General features: G+C 42.4%; 1 protein-coding gene across 1 annotated transcript in view; it reads left to right on the forward strand.

Annotated features, from left to right (window-relative positions):
• LOC124805405 (zinc finger protein 74-like) overlaps positions 1 to 26,389 on the forward strand; it is a 517,252-nt gene that overhangs the window by 464,950 nt on the left and 25,913 nt on the right. The window contains exon 6 of the mRNA XM_047265966.1: positions 20,603 to 21,184. Within this exon, the coding sequence (XP_047121922.1) occupies positions 20,603 to 21,184 (582 nt within the window). The remainder of the gene's footprint in view (positions 1 to 20,602; positions 21,185 to 26,389) is intronic.

A 26,389-nucleotide genomic window follows, 5' to 3' on the forward strand; every position in this document is an offset into this window, starting at 1 on the left:
ATTCTGACACTGAGGCCTGTGTGCCCTGTCTTAGGTGAACGCTTGAAGACGGTTTGCTGTGTGAATGGCCGGTTGTTGTGGGAGGGAGCGAGTTGCATAGGTACCTGGACGCAGAATGCCTATTGTGTGTACGGGAGTCGCTTATGGAAATAAATGCGCTGCGCAAGCGATAAGCTGGCCACATGTATTGGGAAATCTTTTAACGTCATTCAGCGGAAGGTTTTACTGTAGCTGGTAATCGGATTTGAGCATTTGTTGCTGCATACTGACAGCACGAGTGTGATCATTGAAATCACCAACCGTTTACAACAAATAACAGTGCAGAATAAATGACTGTTTATCACATAAATTTGGGTTCCCTTATGTCATTTGCTATATGTGTCCTCCTGTAACTGCACAGAGTTACAGACAGTGGAAGATACAGATGTCGTAGTCGGCCTCCATGCGAAGATTCTAACCAACTAATCACTATATTTCAGGATTATCGCTGCAACCGGCGTTTTCATGGCGTTTCCACACACCGAGTCCTTTCAGACTCTCTGTCCAGATTTACTAGAGCTGTTCTCGTTCGTTCCATCCTTAACGTGTGACGAAACGACTTTTGGAGCGGGAGGAGATTAGCATTTAATGTCCCGTCGACAACGAGGTCATTAGAGACGGAGTACAAGGTCGGATTATGGAAAGATGAGGAAGGAAGTCGTCCGTGCCCTTTCAAAGGAACCATCCCAGCATTTGCCTGGAGCGATTTAGGGAAATCACGGATAACCTAAATCAGGATGGCCGGACGCGGAACTGAACCGTCGTCCTCTAGACTGCAAACAACTTCAGTCTAAATATTCTGACTTGCTCTAGTTATCCCTCACACAACAGTGACGTTTTCAGTTGCGATGAGACACTTCCTGAGGATGTGCGTTTATAAATCATATCTTACGATTGCTTTGAAATAGCTGTTGTGCGCCATTGATTTCGTTTCCTGTTTGCACTTTGATATTCCATAGAAGCTACCTTTCTCATGACCAGATGTCCTCGAGAAACTGTACCCTCAAGTTTTCCACATTTCCCGGTACTAATTACGTAGACTAATGTTTGCTGGTCACTTTTCGCTGCACACTGACGTTACTACTGTTTGGATTCATTTGTTTTCAGAGTCTATTTAAGGAATCCCTCCATGTACTTGCCTATCTTCGATTTACCCTTTACTGTGCGTTATTCTGACGTATACGTATTGGAACCAGGTAACCGACTATCTAAAACACGTGAATTTCAATGTAAAAAGAAGTAATCTCATCCAGAATAGTCAGCATAAGTTACAAATAATTACATAGACGATGACCTCATTTAGACCGAATACCAAGCCTTGGCAATGCTCTTCTTTAGATTCACAAACAAATAAGGTGAAGTGCATCGCAGAGAGTGTTTATTATTGTACTATATGTCAGGATTTCTTGTGTGTGGAGAACGGAAATAATGCTAAATACCCATTTCATACTGGAATTAGCCAAATTTTGCTTTCGCAGTCCATATGGGAGCGCTGCGTAGAGGGCTCAAGATTATATCTCTGGATTCTTCATATAATACTTGTTATTCAAATGTTCTAAATAGGTTTTCGAGGGATAAATGCGTCATTCTTCAAGAGTTTGAGCAACTCTGTTTTTTGTCGTTATTTTTTTTTGCATTTCCGTAACGCACGCCCATGAGTCAAAGACTGTCACTTTTAGTACCCATTTCTTTGAATATATTCGATATTCAGTTTTAATTCTGTTTGGTTTTAGCCACGCACACCTGAGTGGTATATTAAGATGAAACGCACTAGAGATTTTTAAGCCGTCTTTCATGTATGCTGAATGTATTTTCCCAGTTTTTGTCTGAACTGAAGTCTGCCACCTGCCGTCTCTACGAGGGAGCCTATACCAGCATAGCGTGTTGTATCAACACATACGACATAGTCGTACCACAAAAGAACATGAAATCTATAAATTTCGCGCGTATAAATACAAAATGTACAGTAATTAATAGTGAAGGAATTAAAAATGGTGTCAGAAACGAAATCTAGGAATCGATTGTCTCGCTTTTGCAGATGATCTTGCAATTTTTTCTGATGCCATAGAAACAGCTGAGACATTAATGAGCTTAACGTACAAGTACAGAAGACTGGCCTCCAAATTCCATTCGAGAAAACCGAGTTTGTAACGAACATAAATTCAGCACCAAGGGAGCTTGTAGTGGGTCAAGGCAAAATTAAGCGAGTTAAAAAGTTTAAATACCTCGGAGAATGGATAACACCCACCTTATCGGAGAAAGAAGCCTTCACATCACGCACGAACAAAATGGAAATGGTATTCCATTTAATCAAAAACATGTACAATAAGAGATCAGTATCGTTCAATGCAAAGTTAAGGCATTGCTGCAGTGTTATCCGTCCGCAGGTATTGTACGCTTCTGAATGCCTAGTAATGAACAAAAGGGGCCTAATCGAAAAACTGGCGGCCAAGGAAAGGAAGTTTTTGAGAAAGATCTTAGGTCCCATCAAAGAGAATGGGGAATACAGAAGACGTTATAATCATGAACTGTATTCCCACATAGAGAGGCTAACAAGTGCCATCCGGAAAAGAAGGTTTATGTTTTACGGAAATATGACCCGAATGAGCCCTGGAAGACTCCCCAATCGTATGATCACCTACTTTCAGGACAAGAACACGCAGAGGTGAGGAAAGATCTTAAACAAGTGGGGATCACCCATGATGGCATCGTGGAGCGTATCCTGCTCACGGAGAAAATTTTATGGCGTGGTAGGGCTTCCAAGAAAAGCCAAAACGAAAATCAGGAAAGGCTTGGACCCAAGGAGAGGAAGGAGCAACACCGAGAACGAATGCGGGAGCACTGGGCAAACATCAGAACACCAGTGGCAAGATAGATGAAGTAACGTCGTCCAAATATGGCCTATATGAAATGAACGAATGAAGCGCTCCAGTCGTTTGCGATTTAGCTGCTAATGCGTGTTTACTTGCCGACACCACGAGATAATAGGGATCAAATTTCAATTATGACGAACGTTTTATTACTTCATTGTTTTCATTTCTAAACAACTAGTTTCGGCACAAATTGTATTGTTTTATATCATGTATTAAACCGTCGCAAAGTGTACCAAATGTCGCTATAAAATATACAAGTATTGTTAAGTGTTCTTGACAGATGCGATTATATTTCACACTGTTGACGATCGTAAGCAGAAGAAACAGCGACAACGTGCAGGTAGCGTTTCTCTCTAATTACGCGAAGAAGAAATAGCTCGCTAAGATTTGTAAAAATTAATTACTTCCTAATATTCAAGCATATCTGAATCAGATTATGAGTTTATGGATAGGCAAGATGCGTAAAAGGTAGCACGACGTAAGCTCCAGAGTAACTGTTGCGAGAGAGTGAAGAAAGTGCGCAGGTTTTCGGACAGAACGTGTCGATCATCTGGGACAATGTCAATTTCAGTAAACTCAAGTTATATACGTGCCTTTACCGTTATTTGGTTTGCAGAAAAGACAAAAATTCTGCATACTCTTTCGGAGGCTTTTTCCAAATCCCATACATTATTGTCCTTCGCCACACTTAGAAAATACGCGTCTCTTGTGGTTCTACTTCAACCACACTCTTTATTCCACTGAAGTCGGATAATTTATTGAAGCGTACTGTGTACAAGACATTAACCCCTACCGCACAAATGACGTTGGTTTCCGAAAGTGGCAACCAGCATTCAACAAGTTATGCTAAAGCAGATTAACGCAAGCATAAAAGTGTTACAGAGTTGAAAATGACGTGACAAGAGATACGGCCTCAGTTAAGGTACAAAGAACTTGCTGCGCATTTTGTGAATGTGGCACAGAAAATTAAGCACCAGTTACCAATGTAATCGCTATAAAATTAGTGTTGTTGTATCTCGAGGTGAACCAAAATCATACGGAGATAACCACGTCGACGGAAGTTCATTAGTCCAGCATTTCTCCCCGTAAAGCGGAGAAACCGTGATCTAAAATGCAGAGCAAGTGTTCCACATGCCGCACGGCAATAACTTACACTTCTGAAGGCCGGCGTTTTCCATCATCAGGGGCGACTATTAACGGTCTGAGGGGTCCTGACAACGTAGGACCAGGTCGCTTGTCGAAAATATTGGGACGAGTTCGGCGGGCCATACAAATAATTGCTGTAATAACTTTTCGGCGGGCTATATATATAATTGCTGTAATAACTTGCTTGACTGGCGTTAACGCGCTATGGTCATTTACGTAATTATACGATAATTATCTCGACTCGCATAATTCACCTTCTTACTGTCTGCCAAAAACTGAAACGCGAGACCACTAGCAACTGATGTCGCACGATAAACTTTCCGGTCTACTTACCCGCTTGAGCAAAACTGTAGATCTGCTGAAACGTTAGTATAAGTTTTGCTAAAAAAAACATTTTCTCAGTACCTCCTTCACTAAAAGCGTTATTTATTTATCATCACTCTGCACTTGCTCTTGTTGTGAAAACTGAAGGTAGTAAAGAACAAAATACTTGACCTCTACATATAACTGTAATGTTGTACTTTGCTATGTATCGAATATGAAAGAATCTTCTAGACCAAAATCTGTTGTTTCGAGGTCTGAATAGCGTATGTATGATCAGGTGTCACATCCACTGGCAGAACTTGTTTATGTGAAACTATCGCCTAATGTCGACTGGTAGGTTTCTTTTTCCTTCACTTAACACTTTTGATGTTTTCAGTCTGTGGAGTAGTTTATTCGCCTTTAGACGTCATTTCAGCGATACACATTGGACGTCAGTAAGAGATCTCGGTTCCCCGGGACCGAACCAAGCCCTCGCCCTCTTCCACTCCCAAATATAAAGGGCCCATCACACGAGCGACAGATCACAGCCATGCGTCGCATGGGCGACCGATCACTTCATAGATTGCGCGTGAGTGGGCAAATCACATCGATCCGTCACTGATCGCATGGAAAACCAAGGCATTCTGATGAATAGCATGCGGTTCGATTATGTAACATGGCAGCCTGTCTGGTAGCAGCGATGTGCAGCAAAGTGACCGCGACTCCTTATCAAGTGTGATTGTGCAGTTTTGCTTCGTTCAGCTACGACAATGTTAAATAAGAACTATACGTTACAACGCAGTCAGAGACAACGAACTACTCTGAGAGGTAGGTAAACTCCAGCATCGCCATTTATATTAAGTAGTATTTCAAGACCCAAACTAAGATTTTGCAATGCTTTGCATTTTAAAGATCATGCTTCAGCAGCAGAAATTTTCGGGACTTAATAGTAACAAGTGTTTATACACAATGCTCAGTCTGACGATTTTGAGTTATTTATGACACAACTATACATATTATTAAAGATTTAGCTTTTGAAAAAGATGCCTTATCATGATATTAAAAGGAAATTTTAATTTAAATGTACAGGGCAAAGCTGTTATACAATTATACTCAAGTCCCTTGTCATTTAATATAATCTAACTATCCATCACAAGATATGTAACAACTGTTGTGGTAATTAACAGTGCTGCCATTGACGAAATTTCTATACAAACATCGAGACTGTGTACTTGAAATTAAACAATAGGACTAATGACGAAAAAGAATTGACGACTAACAGACGAAAAACGAATTCTATTAATACTCAGGTAGAGGTACGTTACGTACTTGGCGTCAGTGAAAAATGTAATATAATCATCAAAGTAGCCTCGATTTCTCAAGGAAAAATAAGCTTCAAAACAAGTTTCATAAATTGCAATTCCCGTACTTAATTCCCGTAATTAATTAATTTTTACAAGTGTTCGTGGGAATACGGAAATCAGCTGCGATTGCGAGCATCTGAACGGATACTGCGATTAGTGAAAACAATGTTGTCATAGCGAGAATGAATATTGCAACCCGCAAATCCTCCAAAAATAAACGAAAATGATACCTATTCAAAAACGCAGATAAAAATTCACTTGACGCCTTTCTGAGAGACGATCTCCACTCCTTCCAAATCACCAGTATAAGTGTAGACCAGATGTGGCTTGAATTCAAAGAAATAGTATCGGCTGCAGTTGAGAGATTTATGCCAAATAAATCAACAAACAGCGGAGCTGATTCTCCTTGGTACACAAACCGGGTCGAAACACTTTTGCAGAAACAACGAAAAAACACGCCAACTTTAGACGAACGCAAACTCTCCAAGATTGGCGATCTTTCACAGTCTCTCGAAATTTAGCGCAGGCTTCAAAGAAAGACGCTTACAATACTTTCCAAAGCGAAACTTTGTCTCTACAGCTGGCAGAAAATCCAAAGAGATTCTGGCCGTATGTGAAGCATACTGGCGGCAAGATACAATCAATGCCTTCTTTGAGCGATACTAATTTGATATACCATCGAATACATTGCTGCCAAAACAGAGTTACTAAATACAGCCTTCCGAAATTCTTTCAGCGAAGAAGTAAATATTCGATAATTCGAATCAAGAACAGCTGCCAACATGAATAACGTAGAAATAGATGTCCTCGGAGTAGTGAAACAATTTAAATCACTTAACAAAAACAAGCCTTCCGGTCCAGACTGTATACCAGAAATGGTCCTTTCAGAGTATGCTGATACAATAGGTCCATACTTAACAATCATATACAACCGTTTACCCTACGAAAGATCCGTATCCAAAGACTAGAAAGTTGCCAGGTCATACCGATATTCAAGATAGGTAATAGGGCTAATTTATTAAATTACACTCCCATATCCTTAAAGTCGATATGCAGCAAGATTTTGGAACATATATTGTGTTCGAACATTATGAATTACCTCGAATAAAGCAGTGAACGCGGATCTAGAAAATATCGTTCTTGTGAAACACCACTAGCTCTTTACTTACTCGAAGTGTTGAGTGCTATTAACAAGGTATTTCAAATTGATTCCGTATTTCTAGATTTCCAGAAGTCTTTTGACACTGTAGCCCACAAGCGGCTCGTAGTGAAATTGCGTGCTTTTGGAATTTCGTCTCAGTTAGGTGACTGGATATGTAATTTCCTGTCAAAGGGGTCACAGTTCTTAGTAACTGACGGAAAGTCATCGAGTAAAACAGAAGTGATTTCTGGCGTTCCCCAAGGTAGTGTTACAAGCCCTTTGCTGTTGCTCATCTATATAAACGATTTGGGAGACTATATGAACAGCCGTCTTAGAATTTTTGCTGATGACGCTGTTGCTTATCGACTGGTAAAGTTATCAGAAGATCAAAGCGAACTGCAAAACGATTTAGAAAAGATATCTGTATGGTGCATAAAATTGTCAGTTTACCCTGAATAAGGAAAAGTGTGACATCATCCATGTGAGTGCTACAAAAATCCCTTAAACTTGGCTTACACGATAATTTATTCAAATCTAAGGGCCGTAAATTCAACCAAATACCTAGGAGTTACAATTACAAACAAATTGGGAGTAACACGCAGAAAATGTTGTGGGGAAGAGTAACCTAAGACAGCGGTTTATTGGCAGCAGAGTTAGGAAATATAACAGATCTACCAAAGAGACTGCCTACACTATGCTTGTCCGCTCTCTTTTAGAAAACAGCTGCGCGATGTGGGATCCTTACCAGACAGGATTGACAGAGGAAAAGTTCGAAGAAGGGCAGCACGTTTTGTATTTTCTCGAAGTATGGAAGAGAGTGTCACTGAAATAATACAGGATTTGGGGTGGACATCATTAAAACCAACTTTTTCGCTGCGGCGGAATCTTCTCACAAAATTTCAGTCACCAACTTCTTCTCGGTATGCGAATATATTTTTTGACGGCGACCTGCATAGGGAGAAACGATCACCGTAATAAAGTAAGGGAAATCAGAGTTCGCCCCGAAAGATATAGGTGTTCATTATTTCCGCGTACGGTACGAGATTGGAATAATAGAGAACTATTGTGAGGTGGTCCGATGAATCCTCTGCCAGGCCCTTAAATGTGATTTTCAGAGTATACATATAGATGTAGATGTAGACTGCTGGTAAACATAGCAGCTCAATTGCCTTATCAGAACCTCTCGACACAGTGGAGTTCGTAATACTGGATGAAAGTTCCTGGAAAATCGCTCGTGTGTGGCTGCAGTCCATCACTCGATATCACATGTGCACGATCGTTGCCTTATCAGATGGAACAAAGGCGTCCGGCTACATGACACCTGTCTGTTCACAGGCGGCGGGTCTGCCAAGGCATGCTCACAGTCGCGATTACGGATCTGGAGAGTAAAAATTCTTGGCGTCGGGTGAGCGGACACTCTGCTGTCGGTAAGTGTCGAAAGGGTACGGGGTCACATTTGCAAGGTGGAGACTAAAGGACGTTTACAGTTTGCGGAGGAAAGGAACACTTACTATGATTATTTTTCTTCTTCTTTTTTAAGTCAGCGCAAGACCTCTGCCTTTAGAAATGTGAGAACAATCGCCGGTCATGACATAAGTAGCAAAGATGTGAAACGTCCCCTTAGAAAAATTAATGAATTACTGTGCTGATAAACCTCGTACGTTATTTGATTTTCAAACAGCTCAGCAGAACTGAACGTACTCAGACATTCCTCTCTTTACTTATTCTGATCAACACTAAACTGACACAATATTTTTAGCGCAACGCAATCTGACATTTAAAAATCCGTACAAAAGAGTGGCCCTTAGTAACAATAACCTATACCTTTCATGAATCAGTTACCTCACAAAAATCTTCATTATTCGAACTACTGCAATATAGCGAGCACCACTACAGACAGCTAAATCAGAGATTCAAACTACTGAAGACACTAACTACTCATAGGCATAGTCAGCAAATGAAAGATTTTGATAGAGAACAAACAATGTATGTACCTCAATAATATTCCAAAGTCATAATATATATATCAGTTCATGACATACAGTCTTACAAATTTACTGTCTCTGATGGACACACGTCCAGATCATCTACTCTCAAAACTCCGCCATCTCTGTCTGCACATCCACCACTGCTGGCGGCTCACCTCCAACTGCGCAACGCTACGCGCTGTTAACAGCCAACTGCCCAACACTACAATAGCAAATTCCAACAATGCAAACCAGCCGCAGACTGCGCGCAGCACTGTCAGTGATTTTCATACAGAGCGCTACGTGGCGTTACCAACATATAAACCTAAACAGCCTACTTACAGATGGAATGAAAGGAGACGTCAGCACGTGACTCGAGAGGAGACAGGGCATCTGTTGCTAAATGGCGACATACACTAGTGGAAATGGAAAAAAGAACACATTGACACCGGTGTGTCAGACCCACCATACTTGCTCCGGACACTGCGAGAGGGCTGTACAAGCAATGATCACACGCACGGCACAGCGGACACACCAGGAACCGCGGTGTTGGCCGTCGAATGGCGCTAGCTGCGCAGCATTTGTGCACCGCCGCCGTCAGTGTCAGCCAGTTTGCCGTGGCATACGGAGCTCCATCGCAGTCTTTAACACTGGTAGCATGCCGCGACAGCGTGGACGTGAACAGTATGTGCAGTTGACGGACTTTGAGCGAGGGCGTATAGTGGGCATGCGGGAGGCCGGGTGGACGTACCGCCGAATTGCTCAACACGTGGGGCGTGAGGTCTCCACAGTACATCGATGTTGTCGCCAGTGGTCGGCGGAAGGTGCACGTGCCCGTCGACCTGGGACCGGACCGCAGCGACGCACGGATGCACGCCAAGACCGTAGGATCCTACGCAGTGCCGTAGGGGACCGCACCGCCACTTCCCAGCAAAGTAGGGACACTGTTGCTCCTGGGGTATCGGCGAGGACCATTCGCAACTGTCTCCATGAAGCTGGGCTACGGTCCCGCACACCGTTAGGCCGTCTTCCGCTCACGCCCCAACATCGTGCAGCCCGCCTCCAGTAGTGTCGCGACAGGCGTGAATGGAGGGACGAATGGAGACGTGTCGTCTTCAGCGATGAGAGTCGCTTCTGCCTTGGTGCCAATGATGGTCGTATGCGTGTTTGGCGCCGTGCAGGTGAGCGCCACAATCAGGACTGCATACGACCGAGGCACACAGGGCCAACACCCGGCATCATGGTGTGGGGAGCGATCTCCTACACTGGCCGTACACCACTGGTGATCGTCGAGGGGACACTGAATAGTACACGGTACATCCAAACCGTCATCGAACCCATCGTTCTACCATTCCTATACCGGCAAGGCAACTTGCTGTTCCAACAGGACAATGCACGTCCGCATGTATCCCGTGCCACCCAACGTGCTCTAGAAGGTGTAAGTCAACTACCCTGGCCAGCAAGATCTCCGGATCTGTCCCCCATTGAGCATGTTTGGGACTGGATGAAGCGTCGTCTCACGCGGTCTGGACGTCCAGCACGAACGCTGGTCCAACTGAGGCGCCAGGTGGAAATGGCATGGCAAGCCGTTCCACAGGACTACATCCAGCATCTCTACGATCGTCTCCATGGGAGAATAGCAGCCTGCATTGCTGCGAAAGGTGGATATACACTGTACTAGTGCCGACATTGTGCATGCTCTGTTGCTTGTGTCTATGTGCCTGTGGTTCTATCAGTGTGATCATGTGATGTATCTGACCCCAGGAATGTGTCAATAAAGTTTCCCCTTCCTGGGACAATGAATTCACGGTGTTCTTATTTCAATTTCCAGGAGTGTATATTGGCCTGTGAAGGAATTTCAACGGCAGTGAAGTCTTAGTATTGTGTCCCTTTCTTCTCGTGAGTTTTGTGGGCGGTACAAAATGTGTAACGACACTGATAGACAATAATTCGATTGGCCGGAAGAAGAAAGTGTGCTAACAAAATCGGTATGTGGTTATGCCTAGGGAGAGAGCAATGAAGAATGCAAAGAGGTTGCCACGGAGGCACACTTGTCGGTAATACACGAAAGTGGACGCCTGCCGAGACAGTAGCGAAGACACTGGCTGGCCGTCAGTCGTCTCTGCGCCGGCAACTGCCAAAGGCATGCCCACCGCTCGCTGAACCTGCGGGAGGTACCGCCGACAGACTCCGGCACGCCTTCCGGCCGTTCTCGGACATCCAGTCAGTCGTCTGCAGCGCGCCTCCCTACGCACCGGTGGCGGCCTGGCCGTCGCCCCGTAACTACAATACAGCTCTGTCATCGAAGTCTGCCTGCCCAGTTCCGGTTGTCTCACAGCAACCGTGGTCAGACCCCGATAATCTTGTTACTGGTAACAGGCAAACCATTACTTCGCTTCATTTACAATTAGAAGGAAGCGAGCTCCTGGCCCACGACTGGATGACCAGAGGGCTGTCGAAGGCCGCCTTCTTTGCGGCGTCATACGGATGTTCTGTGGAGGGGCAGATGGCAGCAGGCCGTTTTGCCGTCTTCCCATATGTGGACCGCTACTTCTCAATCGAATACCTCCGCAGTTGGCATCACGAGGCTAAGTGCACCGGTACGAGTCCTAACACGGAGGAAAATCCTTGGAAGTACCAGGGATCGAATCTGAGTCCTCCGCGTGGTAGCTTTCCATGCTGATCATTCATCTATGGAGGCGGACTTTTCGTTTATAATACTAAATAGCTGAGTACCGTCCTTGTCCGGGTATGTATTTATACAGATCTTCTCTTACGCCATCTTCCCATGCCGCTCCCTCTGTCCATCTCCTCATATCTCCATTCACTCCTTCCTCTCTCTCTGTCAGTCTGCTCTTCGACCCTCTGTCCATCTGCTCTTTCCCCCTTTGTCCATCTCCTTCTCCTGTTTTGATTCCACGCCCTCCGCCTTTACTCTCTGCCCGTCTTCTGCTGTCCCTATTTGTCCATCTACTCCTACCCTTCTCTCTGTCCATGTGCTCCCCTTCCCTGTCACTGTTCCTCTCCTCCTCCCAGTCTCTACATCTGCATCTACATGGATACTCTGCAAATCACATTTAAATGCCCATCAGAGGGCTCATGAAACCACCTTCATAATAATTCTCTATTATTCTAATCTCATACAGCGCGCGGAGAAAACGGGTACCCAATATCGTTCGGTGCGAGCTCTGATTTCCCTTATGTTATTACGGTGATCGTTTTTCCCTATGTAGGTCGGCGTCAACAAAATTCACTACTGGCCATTAAAATTGCTATACCAAGAAGAAATGCACTTCATAAACGGGTATTCTATTGACAAATATATTATATTAGAACTGACATGTGATTGCATTTTCACTCAATTTGGGTGCATAAATCCTGAGAAATCAGTACCCAGAAGAACCACCTCAGACCGTAATAACGGCCTTGATACGCCTGGCCATTGAGTCAGGAATCGAATGAACGGTAGAGCCACGGGCCGTAACACATTTGAAATGTAACGTCCACTATTCAGTGCGTCAGTGCCGAACAAGAGGTGACCGAGACGTGTAACCAATGGCACCCCATACCATCACGCCGGGTGATACGCCAGTATGGCGATGACGAATACACGCTTCCGATCTGCGTTCACCACGATGTCGCCACACACGGATGCGACCATAATGATGCTTTAAACAGAAGCTGGATTCATCTGAAAAAATGACGTTTTGCCACTCGTGCACCCTGGTTCGTAGTTGAGTAAATCATCGCAGGCGCTCCTGTCTGTGATGCAGCGACAAAGGTAACCGCAGCCACGGTCTCCGAGCTGATAGTCCATGCTGCTGCAAACGTCGTCGAACTGTTAGTGCAGATGGTTGTTGTCTTGCAAACGTCCCCATCTGTTGACTCGGGGATCGAGACGTGGCTGCTCGATCCGTTACATCCATGCTGATAAGATTCCTGTCATCTCGACTGCTAGTAATACGAGGCCGTTGGGATCCAGCACGGCGTTGCGTATTACCCTCCTGAACCCACCGATTCCATATTCTGCTAACAGTCATTAGATCTCGACCAACGCGAGCAGCAATGTCGCGATACGATAAACCGCAATCGCGATAGGCTAAAATCCGACCTTTATCAAAGTCGGAAACGTGATGGTACGCATTCTCCTCCTTGCACGAGGCATCACAACAACGTTTCACCAGGCAACGCCGATCAACTGCTGTTTGTGCATGAGAAATCGGTTGGAAACTTTCCTCATGTCAGCACGTTGTAGGTGTCGCCACCGGCGCCAACCTTGTATGAATGCTCTGAAAAGCTAATCATGTTCATATCACAGCATCTTCTTCCTGTCGGTTAAATTTCGCGTCTGTAGCCCGTAATCTTCGTGGTGTAGCAATTTTAATGGCCAGTAGTGTATTTCCGCATCCCGATGAGAAGTTGATGATTAAAATTTCGTGAGAAGATTTCGCCGCAACTAAACAGGCCTTTTGTTTTAACGATATTGACCCCAAATCCTGTATCATTTTAGTGACAATCTCTCCCCTATTTCGTGATAATACAAAACGTGCTGCCCTTCTTTGAACTTTCTCGAGGTACTCCGTCGGTCTTATCTGGCAAGAATCCCACAACACGCAACAGTTCTCTAAAACAGGACGAATACGCGTAGTGTAGGCAGTGTCTTTAGTAGATACATTTTCTGTATATACTGCCAATAAAATGCCCCACAACTTTTTCTATGCGTTCCTTCCAATTTACGTAGTTAGTAATTCCCAGGTATTTAGTTGAATTTACGGCCCTTAGATTTGACTAATTTATCGTGTAACCCAAGTGTAACGAACTTCTTTTAGCACTGATGTGGGTGACCTCACACTTTTCATTGTTTAGGGTCAATTGCCAACTTTTGCCCCATGCAGATAACTTTTCTAAATCGTTTTGAAATTTGTTTTGATCTTCTGATAACTTTACTTGTCGATAAACGACTGCGTCATCTGCAAACAACCCAAGATATAGTATAGGGCCTATAACACTACCTTGGGGTACGCCTGAAATCTCTCTGTCCATCTCTTCCTGCTCTTTCTCTCTCTCTCTCTCTCTCTCTCTCTCTCTCTCTCTCTCTTAACGTTATCACAACCACTCCAACCGCTGGCTATTTCTTTGCAAATAATAACTAAAATATGTACTAAATTTGATTGAGATCGTTCAGGGTTGAGGATGAGCTTCTACTCGTGGTTTATCGCACGTACGAATATGTGAAATATACTTCACGTCAATTTAACATATTTGACATGTATTAGTACACATGTTTCACATGCATCCTGTTGTGACTTGGCAAGACAGCCAAGCCACTACGAGGTGAAGCCGAAAGGCACGCGTTTAAGCTCACGCAGGCTGGCGTGAGGTCTGGAACAGGTAAAGTAATTATACTAGCAAAAGAAGGTACGTAGCTTCTGAAATACTTAACTTTAATCCATAATTGGTGAACATCGGTCTGATGGTACATGCATCACAAGATAAATAGCAAATGATAATGGCGCCTTGCTAGGTCGTAGCAAATGACGTAGCTGAAGGCTATGCTAACTATCGTCTCGGCAAATGAGAGCGTAATTTGTCGGTGAACCATCGCTAGCAAAGTCGGCTGTACAACTGGGGCGAGTACTAGGAAGTCTCTCTAGACCTGCCGTGTGGCGGCGCTCGGTCTGCAATCACTGACAGTGGCGACACGCGGGTCCGGAGTATACTAATGCACCGCGGCCGATTTAAAGGCTACCACCTAGCAAGTGTGTTGTCTGGCGGTGACACCACACATCCTAGTGAATTTCACCCTGCTGTTCCATATTCAAGAATGTCAGTGCTTATGACGTCATATCTCCTGAACTATGTTTTCTACAATAACACATTTTTGTAAGTACATTCAGCGTTATACATGTAGACTGCCTGCAAAATTTTTATTAAATACTTAAAGTAGTAAAAGAGTTTTGCTATTTGGGGAGCAAAATAACTGATGTTGATCGAAGTAGAGAGGATATAAAATGTAGACTGGCAATAGCAAGGAAAGCGTTTTTGAAGAAGAAAAATTTGTTAACATCGAATATAGATTTAAATGTCAGGAAGTCGTTTCTGAATGTATTTGTGTGGAGTGTGGCCATGTATGGAAGTGAAACGAGGACGATAAATAGTTTAGACAAGTAGAGAATAGAAGCTTTCGAAATGTGGTGCTACAGAAGAATGCTGAAGATTAGATGGGTAAATCACATAACTAATGAGGAGGTATTGAATAGAATTGGGGAGAAGCGGAGCTTGTGGCACAACTTGACTAGAAGAAGGGATCAGTTGGTAGGACATGTTCTGAGACATCGAGGGATCACCAATTTAGTATTGGAGGGCAGCATGGAGGGTAAAAATCGTAGAGGGAGACCAAGACATGAATACACTAAGCAGATTCAAAAGGATGTAGGCTGCAGTAGGGACTGGGAGATGAAAAAGCTTGCACAGTATAGAGTAGCACGGAGAGCTGCATCAAACCAGTCTCAGGACTGAAGACCACAACAACAACAACAATCAATAAAGAAGTCATCAAGTTAAACGTCATGCTTCACGCGGTACTTGTGCTATAAGAACGGCAAAAATTTAGTAAGCGATAAACTGTTTTCCTTTTCCTTATTTTTCGGGAGTTGTCACCCAGAAGAAGTTTCATAAAGGTTTGAAATTATGTGTAAAATTCGTTGAGAGTCATTAAGCCTCTACACTTCTGATAGTTAGGTGGGTCTTAGCCTTACAGCAATTCTTTTCGGACGGTAAGTAATATGCGTACCAAGTTTTATGAAATTGGTCTTGTGATTTAGGAGGAAATGTGGGGCATACACCCACGCCTAAACACCGATATACTGCACTATATCCGTTTTCATAATATTATATACATGGACGCAAATGCTGCCTTTGGGACTGTAGTAACGCAACGATATATTTTTGATAATCAGTCTGCCTTGTTTAGAACATCGTTATTTCAATTAATTGCACGTATTCTAACTGTATATGTAATGTGACGCAGTTACGGTACGTGACCAGCATTCACTTCTTCACTGTGCAGGTAGATGAAGTAAGCTTTTGTGATTCTTACAGTACCAGGATATTACGTGATGGAAGACCATGCCCGATCCGTCCTCTATTATTATCCAGCTGAACGTATGTTTGACCTCACACCCGAGTTTGATTTTACTTCGTTTTAGAACGCTGCTTGGGAGTGCATTGAATAGCAGTTATCCGTGAAGTATGTGAAGATCGTCAAAAATAATCGTAATCTGAAGCGGTGTATTAGCACGACAGATATAATAAATAACCATCTCCTGGTGTAGCGACAGTCTGTAGCGTTGGGACGGCACGGTGGGAAAAAAAGAAAAAGATGGGAGTTTTCTTTAGCTGGCCTTTTATATAATAGGATAATCTCCGGATAATTACTAAGAATGTGAGAGCGTAAAGGTTCTCAATACTATTGGAGGATTAGATTCTAAGACGTAAACTAGATTGACAGCGAAACGAACAGACCAAACTCCTTTGATCTTCGGTAGACTTTCCGAATCGACGCACCACGTTACAGACTGCACTGGACCGTTACATGGCAAGCTTCGTACTGACAGGCTGCTGTAGATTAGTAACGTCTCTCATGTTAAGGCAGCCCCAATATCAGTGAACTTTACTATCCGTTATATGGGACATATTACAGATATAAAAAAATGTACATACCGTAGCAAGATTCCACTTCCATAGACAGTTTCTTCCTTTCTGAAATAACGTTAAATGTGACACTCAACTTCAGCAAACGAGTGGTCTTTACTTCCCATATTGAACCTAATTCGACAGTATATTTGTCCATAAAAACCTCCACAGGTGTCTTTATACGTTCATTTATTACACCACATTCGATTCTGTTAGAAATGAACATCTCTGGCTACCCGGAAGTCAGCCGAGATAAGGCTAAGAGCTATTAGAAGATGCAAATGGTATGTGATAAGTAACACACCGAAATCTCTTCCAACAGTAATTACTTTTGAATACATTATGGGAGTGACAGTGAGCAATATGTTACAAATATTTACTATTAAAAACAGCCTTGATCACAATTTATTTAGTACCGTGACAGGTTTAGACCACTGCTGTGGTCAACTTCAGACCAATGAGTAAGAACCTCCTTCTAGAACTAGCAGAAGGAGGTTCTTACTCATTGGTCTGAAGACGACCAAAGTAATGGTCGAAACCGGTCACCGTACTAAATAAATTGTGATCAAGACTGTTTTTAACAGTAAATCTTCCAACAGTGTTTGTAGCTAATACTCACTAAGTGCATCCGCGTAATTATTCAAAAAATACTTAATCGCGAGATCAAGCGCTACAAGGTAATTGTAGAAAGACTGACCACTGCAACATCTAAATCTACCGAAAGTAAAGGCAAAGTATATGTATTTAAAAAGAGCAGCTAAAAATTCGCGTGACGCTTTGCTGAGAGATAGCCTCCACTCCTTCCCAACTAATTATGTAAGTGTAGAAGATATATGGCTTAAAATCAAATATATTAATAAACGATTGTACTGATTCCCCATGATACACAAAAGAGGCCAGGGGACTGTTGCAGAAGCAACGAAAAAACCATGCGAAACTTAAAAGACTGGCGGTGTTTTACTGACGATCCAAAATTAGCACAGAGTCCAACGCGAGATGCTTTCAATAGATACCACAATCTCGAAATATGACAGAAAATCCAAGAGGTTCTGGTTGTATGGAAGGTACACCAGCGTTAAGACACAACCAATACCTTCACTGCACGAAACCAATGGTAATATTACCGCTGTCAGCGCAACTAAAGCAGAGTTGTTAAACAAAGTTTTTTGAAATACCTCCACCAAACAACGCGAAGCAAATATTCCAAAACTCGAACCGAGAAAAACTGCCCAAATGAGTAACATAGAAGTAGATATCTTCGGACTAGCGAATCAACTTAATGTGCTTAATAAAGGCAAGTATTCCGATCTAGATAGCATACAAAAAAGGTGCCTTTCAGAGTATGCAGATACGATCGTAGACAACCACTCGCTTGACGAAAGATCCGTACCAAAAGGCTGGAAATTTGCACAGGTCACATCAGTACTCAAGAAGGGAAATAGCAATGTCCCGCTGAATTACAAACCTGTTTCACTAACGTCGATTTGCAATAGGACATCGAAATATGCACTGTGTTCGAACTTCATTAATTACTCTCAGCACATATTAAGAATATATCGATCATCTGAAGCACAGCTAGGTCATTATTCGTACGTAGTTGTCTGTTGTGTTGACAGGTGATCTGAAATTGGTTCTGTATTATTAGATTTCCGGAAGACTTTTGACACAGTTTTTCCAAGCTTCTTCTAATCAAATTTCGTGCCTATGGAGTATTGTTTCAGCTTTGGGACATTTCCTCTCAGAAAGGTAGCAGTTTGTAGTAATTGGCGGTAAGTCGTCAAGTAAAATAGAAGTGATATCCGGCGTTCCCCTACAAAGTGTTACAGGCCCTCTGCTACTCCTACTCAACATAAACTATTTTGGAGATAATCGGAGCAGCTCTCCTAGAATGTTTGCAGATGATGCTGTCAATTACCGTCCTATAAAATCATCACAAGAGAAAAATCAATTGCAAAATTACTTAGCCACTGTATCTGAATGGTGCGAAAAGTGGCACTTGTCTCTGTGAGGTCATCCACGTGAGTTTGAAAGAAAAACGTTAAATTTCGGTTACACGATAAATAACACAAATTTCAATGCTGTCAATGTGACTAAATACATTGCAATTACAATTACGATTAACTTAAATGGCAATGACAACATAGATAATGTTGTGGTAAAGGCAAACCAAAGACTACTTTTTATTGCCACAACGGTTACAAGATGCAACAGGTTCTCTACGCTGGAGTACTGCTAGGTTGTTCGTTATCCTTACCAGATAGAATTGACGGGGAGATCGAAAGAAGTTCATAGAAAGGCAGCTCCTTTTGTACTATTACGAAATAAGGGAGACAATGCCACGACTAAATACGAGTTGGGATGACCATCATTAAAACAAACGAATTTTTCGTTACGACGAAACTTTTTCACGAATTTCCGGTCACCAGCTTCGTCCTATGAATGTGAAAAGTTTTTATTATTTCCAAATGTATAGAAGAAAAATGATTATCACAATAAAATAAGAGGAATCAGTGCATGTACAGAGCTTAACCGTAGAAAAATAGACCGAAGGTGTTTCAAATAACCCTCTTCCAGTCACTTTAAGTGTGAACAGCGGAGTTACCTTGTAGATGTAGATGTAGATTTAGATACAGATGTTAAAGGCACATGCTAGATGCGTTAAGTGAATCAATGTGTTCGTCATGTTCCAGCTGTGCCTTCAGCGTTAGGTTTACCGATCATACATTTTTTGAATCACGGCACCGGAAGACTTTGTATTATTTTCGTAACTGTTGGTGAATTTTCCATGTATAACACACATTATTTGTGTCTTTTAATAGATTTTGGCATGATCTGTTCTAATTAAAGTGCTGGTCACCTTAAGATGTCAGTTTTAACAAAAACAGTTGTGACGTAATAATCGCACATATTGCTACATCTTTCGTACTTATACGACCACATTATCCAGCTGTGGAAGCACAGAACGATCAAGATTGTTAACTATTTTATATGTTCTCCATACCAAATCCGAGGGCCAAAGGCACACAACAGACTACTGTAAAAACTGTTCCAGGACTACAGACCACTTAGTTTCCTGTCTAAAGTAAGCAGTTTCTGAATGAGTTGTTATTAATGTGAAATTGAAAAATCCCCATGGAAAAATTAATGAATTACTGTGCTGATAACCTCTTACATTAATTGATTTTCAAACAGCTGGGCAGAACTGAACGTACTCAGACATTTCTCTCTTTACCTGTTCTGATCAACACTAAACTGACGCACAATATTTTTAGCGCAACGCAGTCTGACTTTCAATAATCCCTACAAAAGAATGGCCCTGACTAACATTAACTTATACCTTTCACAAATCACTTACCTCACAAAAATCTTCGTTACTCGAACTACTGCAATACAGCGAGCGCCACTACTGCCAGCTAAATAAAAGATTCAAACTACTGAAGGCACTAACTGCTGATAGGCATAGTTAGCAAATGAAAGATTTTGGTAGAAAACAAACAATGTATTTACCTTAATAGTGTTCAAAAGTCATAATGTATATAGCAGTTCATGACATCCAGTCATACAAATTTACAGTCTCTGATGGTCACACGTCCAGATCATTCGCTCTCAAAACTCCACCATTTCTCTACCAACATCCACCAATGCTGGCGGCTCACCTCCAACTGCGCAACGCTACGCGCTGTTAACAGCCAACTGCCCAACACTACAATAGCATATACTCCAACAATGCAAAACAACCACAGCCTTCACACAGCACAGTCTATGATTTTCATATAGAGCACTACATGGCGTTACCAACATAAAAACCTAAACAGCCTACTTACAAAATGTGAAGTGTTTCTGTATTATAGATAGTCTACATCTTGTTGCCGTGACGAAATATACTCTCGTGGATGCCGAATATCAATTAAATTCCCGAAGTTAGTTCAAAACCTTTTATTTTATAACTAATCAGTCTCGGCTTCCGGCTCTCGTTCGAGGGTTCCAACTGCGCTCCCAATGCCGCCTGTTCACAAGTGTTGTATTGAGTTCAGTACGTGCGCTGCTACACTCGTTGTTGTCTTCCGTCCACAGCATCTAGACGGCCCCGGGGCGCCGACTACGCGCCAAGCCGTCCATGCGGAGGAAGACAGCCCCCGCCTGAAGCGGCTGCTGGGTGGGGGACCCCCAGACAAGAAGGCGCGGCCAGACACCAACAACAACAGCAGCAGTCTGACGGCCGGGACGTCACCGCAGCAGCTGCAGCAGCGTCTGTGGGTCTACCAGCCGCCTCCACCGCCTCCTCATCCTCCTCCACCACCACCTCCACCACCACCTCCACCAACAACAACTGCACCTCTCGGCGTAACCCCACAGCAGATCCATCCGCACGCTCAGACTCTGCCACCACCTCCGCCGCCCCCAGCGGCCCCACCACCTCCAGTGATGCCCTCACAGCAGCCAGCACTCTTCCAGGAACTCCAGCCACCTCAGCCTCCGCAGTCGCAGCCTCCGTGTCCCCTTCGACAGCAGCCGCCAGACCCACCAGAGTCATCACGGAAACCTCAAGACCTGGTGGCAAACCCGGTCTCAGCCGCCGAGACCGCCGTTGATCTGCAGAGGAAACATAAATGTGAAGAGTGCGGCAAGCTCTTTGGCACCAAGACGTCTCTCAAGGTATGTACACTTGTAAACTTGTTCGCTTCACTGAATGAAGTACAGAGATGAGTGCTAAAGTAACTAGAACTGTAGGAACAAAACTATTCAGCGTAAACTAAGTAAGGGAACGACTTCAGGAGGTGAATGCTGCGCAGATAAGGAACGAAATATTCATATCATTTGTGTAAATAAAATATGAGTCTGCAATAAAGGAATCATTTGTTGCAGAGTACATTACACGATTCTCATTCTTGCCCTATCCCAGTTCCCTACGGAATCCGCAATGTAAGACACTGGTTTTGGCAGTGGTAGTGTAATTTCATGCCAAAATGCACCTCCTGATGCCACCACTTTCCAAATAACGAAATCTGTGTACAACTTCAGTCTGTAGATCTTGTGGTCTAAGGTGATAAAGTTTTATAAGTGTTTGCGGGGGGTGTGACTTAGGGGGAAGTGGCTATCGTACGGCATTTAGCAAGCTGTGTGCGGAAAACCGCTTAAAAACTACATCCAACCAGGTGAGCTCACCAGGGCTCAATCCATAACGAGGATTCGATTCAGGGCTACATAGCTCTCGATGTCAGCTGTCTGGATATATATATATATATATATATATATATATATATATATATATATATATATATATATATATTGGGTGCAATGTAAGCGCTCAGATGTTGCAAGATACATTTTCTCACTCTTTCGAAGGGTCCAAGCTGTAACTTAATAGGGTCACAGGCTATATGGACTCTCTGCTCAAGCTTCTGAGTGTGCCAAATGCCTGATAGGGAGTAAAACTTGTTATGTGTGGAGATTTTCGAGAATGAGATTTTCACTCTGCAGCGGAGTGTGCGCTGATATGAAACTTCCTGGCAGATTAAAATTGTGTGCCGGACTGAGACTCGAACTCGGGACCTTTTCCTTTCGCGGGCAAGTGCTCTACCAATTGAGCTACCCGACTCACACCCCGTCCTCACAGCTTTACTTCTGCCAGTACCTCGTCTCCTACCTTCCAAACTTTACAGAAGCTCTCCTGCGAACCTTGCAGAACTAGCACTCTTGAAAGAACGGTCCCGAGTTCGAGTCTCGGGCCTGCACACAGTTTCAATCTGTGGAGACTTTATTTATGACCTGAGTTCTTTTGTGATTTTTGAGGCTGTTCTTCAGACAATGATTTGTCCAACTCATTCAAGTTTCAGTGATCATGATCCACAATGTTTATTTCAGTTTTATGGGTGTTGTTCTCTGTTCCACGTTTTAAATGCAGTGGAAATTTCTGTCTTCCCAGACAGCAGCCATGTTCATACTTACCTGGTTCGCTGAACATTCATGAGCTCCATCGAAACTTTTCCACTACTTCAAATCTTCAGATAGTCTCCGTAAGTGCAGTGGATACCGAGTGTACATTCTACCAATATTTTTTTCATATTCTATTCGCGGACTGAGGAAGATGTGTGCATTAACCTGTCATATCATATTCTGGTAAACTTTTAGTAAGACACACGATGGTGGAAGTATAAAGGTCATACAGTGTTCTTCGAATAAGAATAAAAGAAACTTATCTCCCCCAACAGGAGCAAAACATTGCATAAAGGTCACCGACCACCGTATCGGTGTCATTCGGATGCGATATACACAGGGGCCAGCACAGCGCTCTCCCGATCGTATCGTTTAAATTTACACAACGGATTTCCCAAGCACTACTCTGCTATTCATCCAATCATTCCTGTTTAAATTCGCTGAGCATTTCTGTTACACTTTCGTGTGGGCTATAACGAAATTTTACTGTCCTAACACCTAATCTCTTCAATCTCTGCTGTCGTGTCTGCTTGGTAAGGACACTAATCACACTAACAACAGAGTAGATCGCACTAGCTTCTTGAAAGAGATTTCCTATACAGACATGTTGCATTTTCCCAGTAACAATCTTACGTCTTGCATTAGATTTCCTAATAACGGCATTATGTGACTGTCCCATTTTGTGTCGCGTCTTAATTTTACCCCTGAATACTTACATTAAGTGACGTGCTCAAGATGTTCATCGCTGGTCTTTTAGTCAGTTAGTATATTTTTCTTTCTCTCGTTGTAGTCACTGTGTTAAACTTATCCACAGTGGAAGAGAGATACCATTCATTGCACAGAGTGGAAATTTCGTCTAAATCTTACAGCAGTTCATTACGATAGTTCAACGACGGTACTCTTCAGCACACAACAGCATCACCAGCGAACAACGTGTTAGTGCCACTCATAGTGTCTGATGAATCGTTTAGGTACACAGAAAACGCTAGAGGTAGGATCACACCTCTTTAGTTGCTTTCGGTTGTGTGGAATGTTAGCCGCTCAACATAACGTGCAGCGCTCTATTCGAAAAGTATTCCTCGATCAGTCACATATACGAACATACTCTGTATAATCGTATCCTGTTTGTTTGTCCTCAATGGGATACAGTGCTGAACGCTGTTCAGAATTGCAAGACGGGTATACCCGTCCACTTGCATCTATTATTTACGAGAGGTCGTGCCTGAAAAAAATAAGCTGCTTTTCACACAAGTAGTTTTTCGTGGACCCGAAGCTACGTGTCCTACACTAACGTCATAGTGTTTACAGGCTCCGCGATCTTGCAGAAGGTAGGCATCATCAGTATTCCTATGTAATCCTGTGCATCCGGTCTTTTACCTTTTTCTGGATAAGCGATTTGTGTTCGCTTCCAAACACACGTGTTCATTCGCTGAGATTCATAGCCTCAGAAGATAGGAGCTACAGGAGATTTTGACTGCCATGTATTCGCTGCCACATGAACTGGTATTCAGTTACAATTTGATGCCGTGTTCACTTTAAGTACTTCTATTTTTTTCAGTGCCAAGGGTGCTAATATAAATTTCTACTACCTGTGAATGTGCGGCGATCGAGTACCGGGACGGTATTATCATCATGGGTGATTACATGTTTAAACGAGAAATTTAATATCTCTGTCTGCTGTCTTCATTATCAGCACCGCTAGGATGTACATCTACAATCACATCTAAATACATATTACGTGAGTAACGGTAAGGTGAGTGGCAGAGAGTACATTGTGCGAGTACTAGTCATTTCCATTCCTCTTCCACTCACAAATAGATGAAGGGAAAAGTGACTGTCTGTCTGCCTCCGTGCGAGCCTTGATTTCTCTCATCTAATGTTCACGATCCTTACGCGAAATTCATGTTGGTGGCAGCAGGATCATTGTACAGTCAGCTTCGAACACCGGTTTTCTATATAGCGTTCCTTGAAAAGAATAACGGTACTTTTGATGATTAACTTCACTCGGGTTATTTCACATTTGGAATCGAATATAAACTAATTAGATGCCAGCGAATTCTATTCTGAAATTCAGACGCTGCCGCCACTGGCTTCTACCATGCCCTTACGAGAAATACTCCAAACTGAATTTGGGATTTCGTAGCTACTCTCTTCCGGCTTCAACCAACTTTCTGTTTCTAATAAATCTGCTTTCGTCGTCATCTAGGCTACAGACGTATTCCGTCTTTGAAGTGCCCACCCAGCTTTTTCTTGGTCTTTCTAAGGATCGTTTACCTAAGGAGCTAAAGTATATGGCGTGTTTTGGTAGTCTCGAATGTGGCAGCCTTTGTAGAAGTTGTAGTTAGGTTTGTCGATTGGCCTTGATCTTCCCTTTTGTAGCACACCCCAAGGTCTTCTCTTATGCCTACCTTTCTTGGTGTGTGTAATCTTATGCAGCCTTTCACTCAACCTAGGAATTTAATTTCTGACTCGTGGATTATACTTTTCCGCGGTTTAGTATTTGCCCAAGTTCTACTTCCAAATACCATTGTGGCGGCAGCTATTATCCAATAATATTTTATTTATGTTTTCATAATTTTATTTCCCAATGTTCTATTGGTTTTTTGCATATCATTTGGTATTATGCAGTCTTGTTGGCAGTGTCGAGTTCTCATTGTTATCTGGACGTTAGTAGCTTTAATAAGCTATACTAACTGTGGGACCTTACCATGGATGCTCCTGTAATTTCCTAACATAATATTAAAATTTTCTCTTTCCTATCTGTGACGACTGACATTGTCTGAGAGTAACATGGCCGATCGATCTTTAATTTCTAGTGTGAATTTTAAGTTGTTGTTAACTTATGTATGTCACTAAGCAATTGACCAACTTATAATGATTTCTAGCACTGCCAGCGCAGATTTTACAGCAACTGTGTTAACACTAGCCTATTGTAATGGCAATATTTAATAAAAGGAAAGTAAGAATTCCTAACTTCACCTTTAGTTGACAGCTGGAGAGTTTCTTTTCTACTCCAGCAAATTAAGTGCTTTCAGTCAGTTTCGATTCCTTTTTACTATTATCGTTTTAGACAATATCTTTCATATACTATTATTTTTTGGGTATTGAGTTGTAACACTACTGTTTTTTCTTCCATAATTTCTACTGACAACTTAACACTTCTCCTTACTAAGAGCAATCTTCGTGATCAATAATGTTTTTTTTTTTTTCTTTTCACCAAGTATCTTTCCTTTTTCCCTAACATTACCTCACTTCTGATGACTGTGTTTCAAACAAGGAATCTTCCCAGCATTAATAGTTTTATTCTTTACATTTTATTTATATTATACACCTCCAGTCGTTTTTCAATAAATCTGATCCAGCATGGTGTTCCTTTGTCTTCTCAAAAGTACCAAACGAATTGTTTAATTACCCTGTTGTTTTATCTTCTATATAAGTGCCCAAAATGATCCCCAATCGTATTCCATGTATTTTGTATAATGTTTCATTTGATAATTTTCGTTAAAACCGTTTTCATACACTTTCGTTATTTACAGATATTTAATTAATTACCAAGCACTTGACTGAACTGAGATCTTCTGAATTTCATTATTGTTTTAAAATAATCAGAATCTGGCTAACTGGAATTCATCTTGACTTTCATCTACATAGGTCAGTTCTAACGTTTAATAAATGATATCTGTAAATACTTTAACGCCAACATACAGTAGAGATATTACTGACTAGTTATTATATTCTCAGATTTATTGTAAAGGATTATGTTTCTTTCTTTGCAAAATTTTGCGCTTTTTGCCTGCTTTCAAAAATTATTTGTTCATGTTTTATGCCCTTTTTGAGACTACAAAAAGTCTAATTCTTGTTTTATTTGTCTAGCTTTCATTATTTTTTTGTTACTATTGTTCATGTATCTTCCTACAGGTCCTT

The sequence above is a fragment of the Schistocerca piceifrons genome, chromosome 7 (assembly GCF_021461385.2).
Source record: "Schistocerca piceifrons isolate TAMUIC-IGC-003096 chromosome 7, iqSchPice1.1, whole genome shotgun sequence".
In the NCBI taxonomy this organism is placed as follows: domain Eukaryota; kingdom Metazoa; phylum Arthropoda; class Insecta; order Orthoptera; family Acrididae; genus Schistocerca; species Schistocerca piceifrons.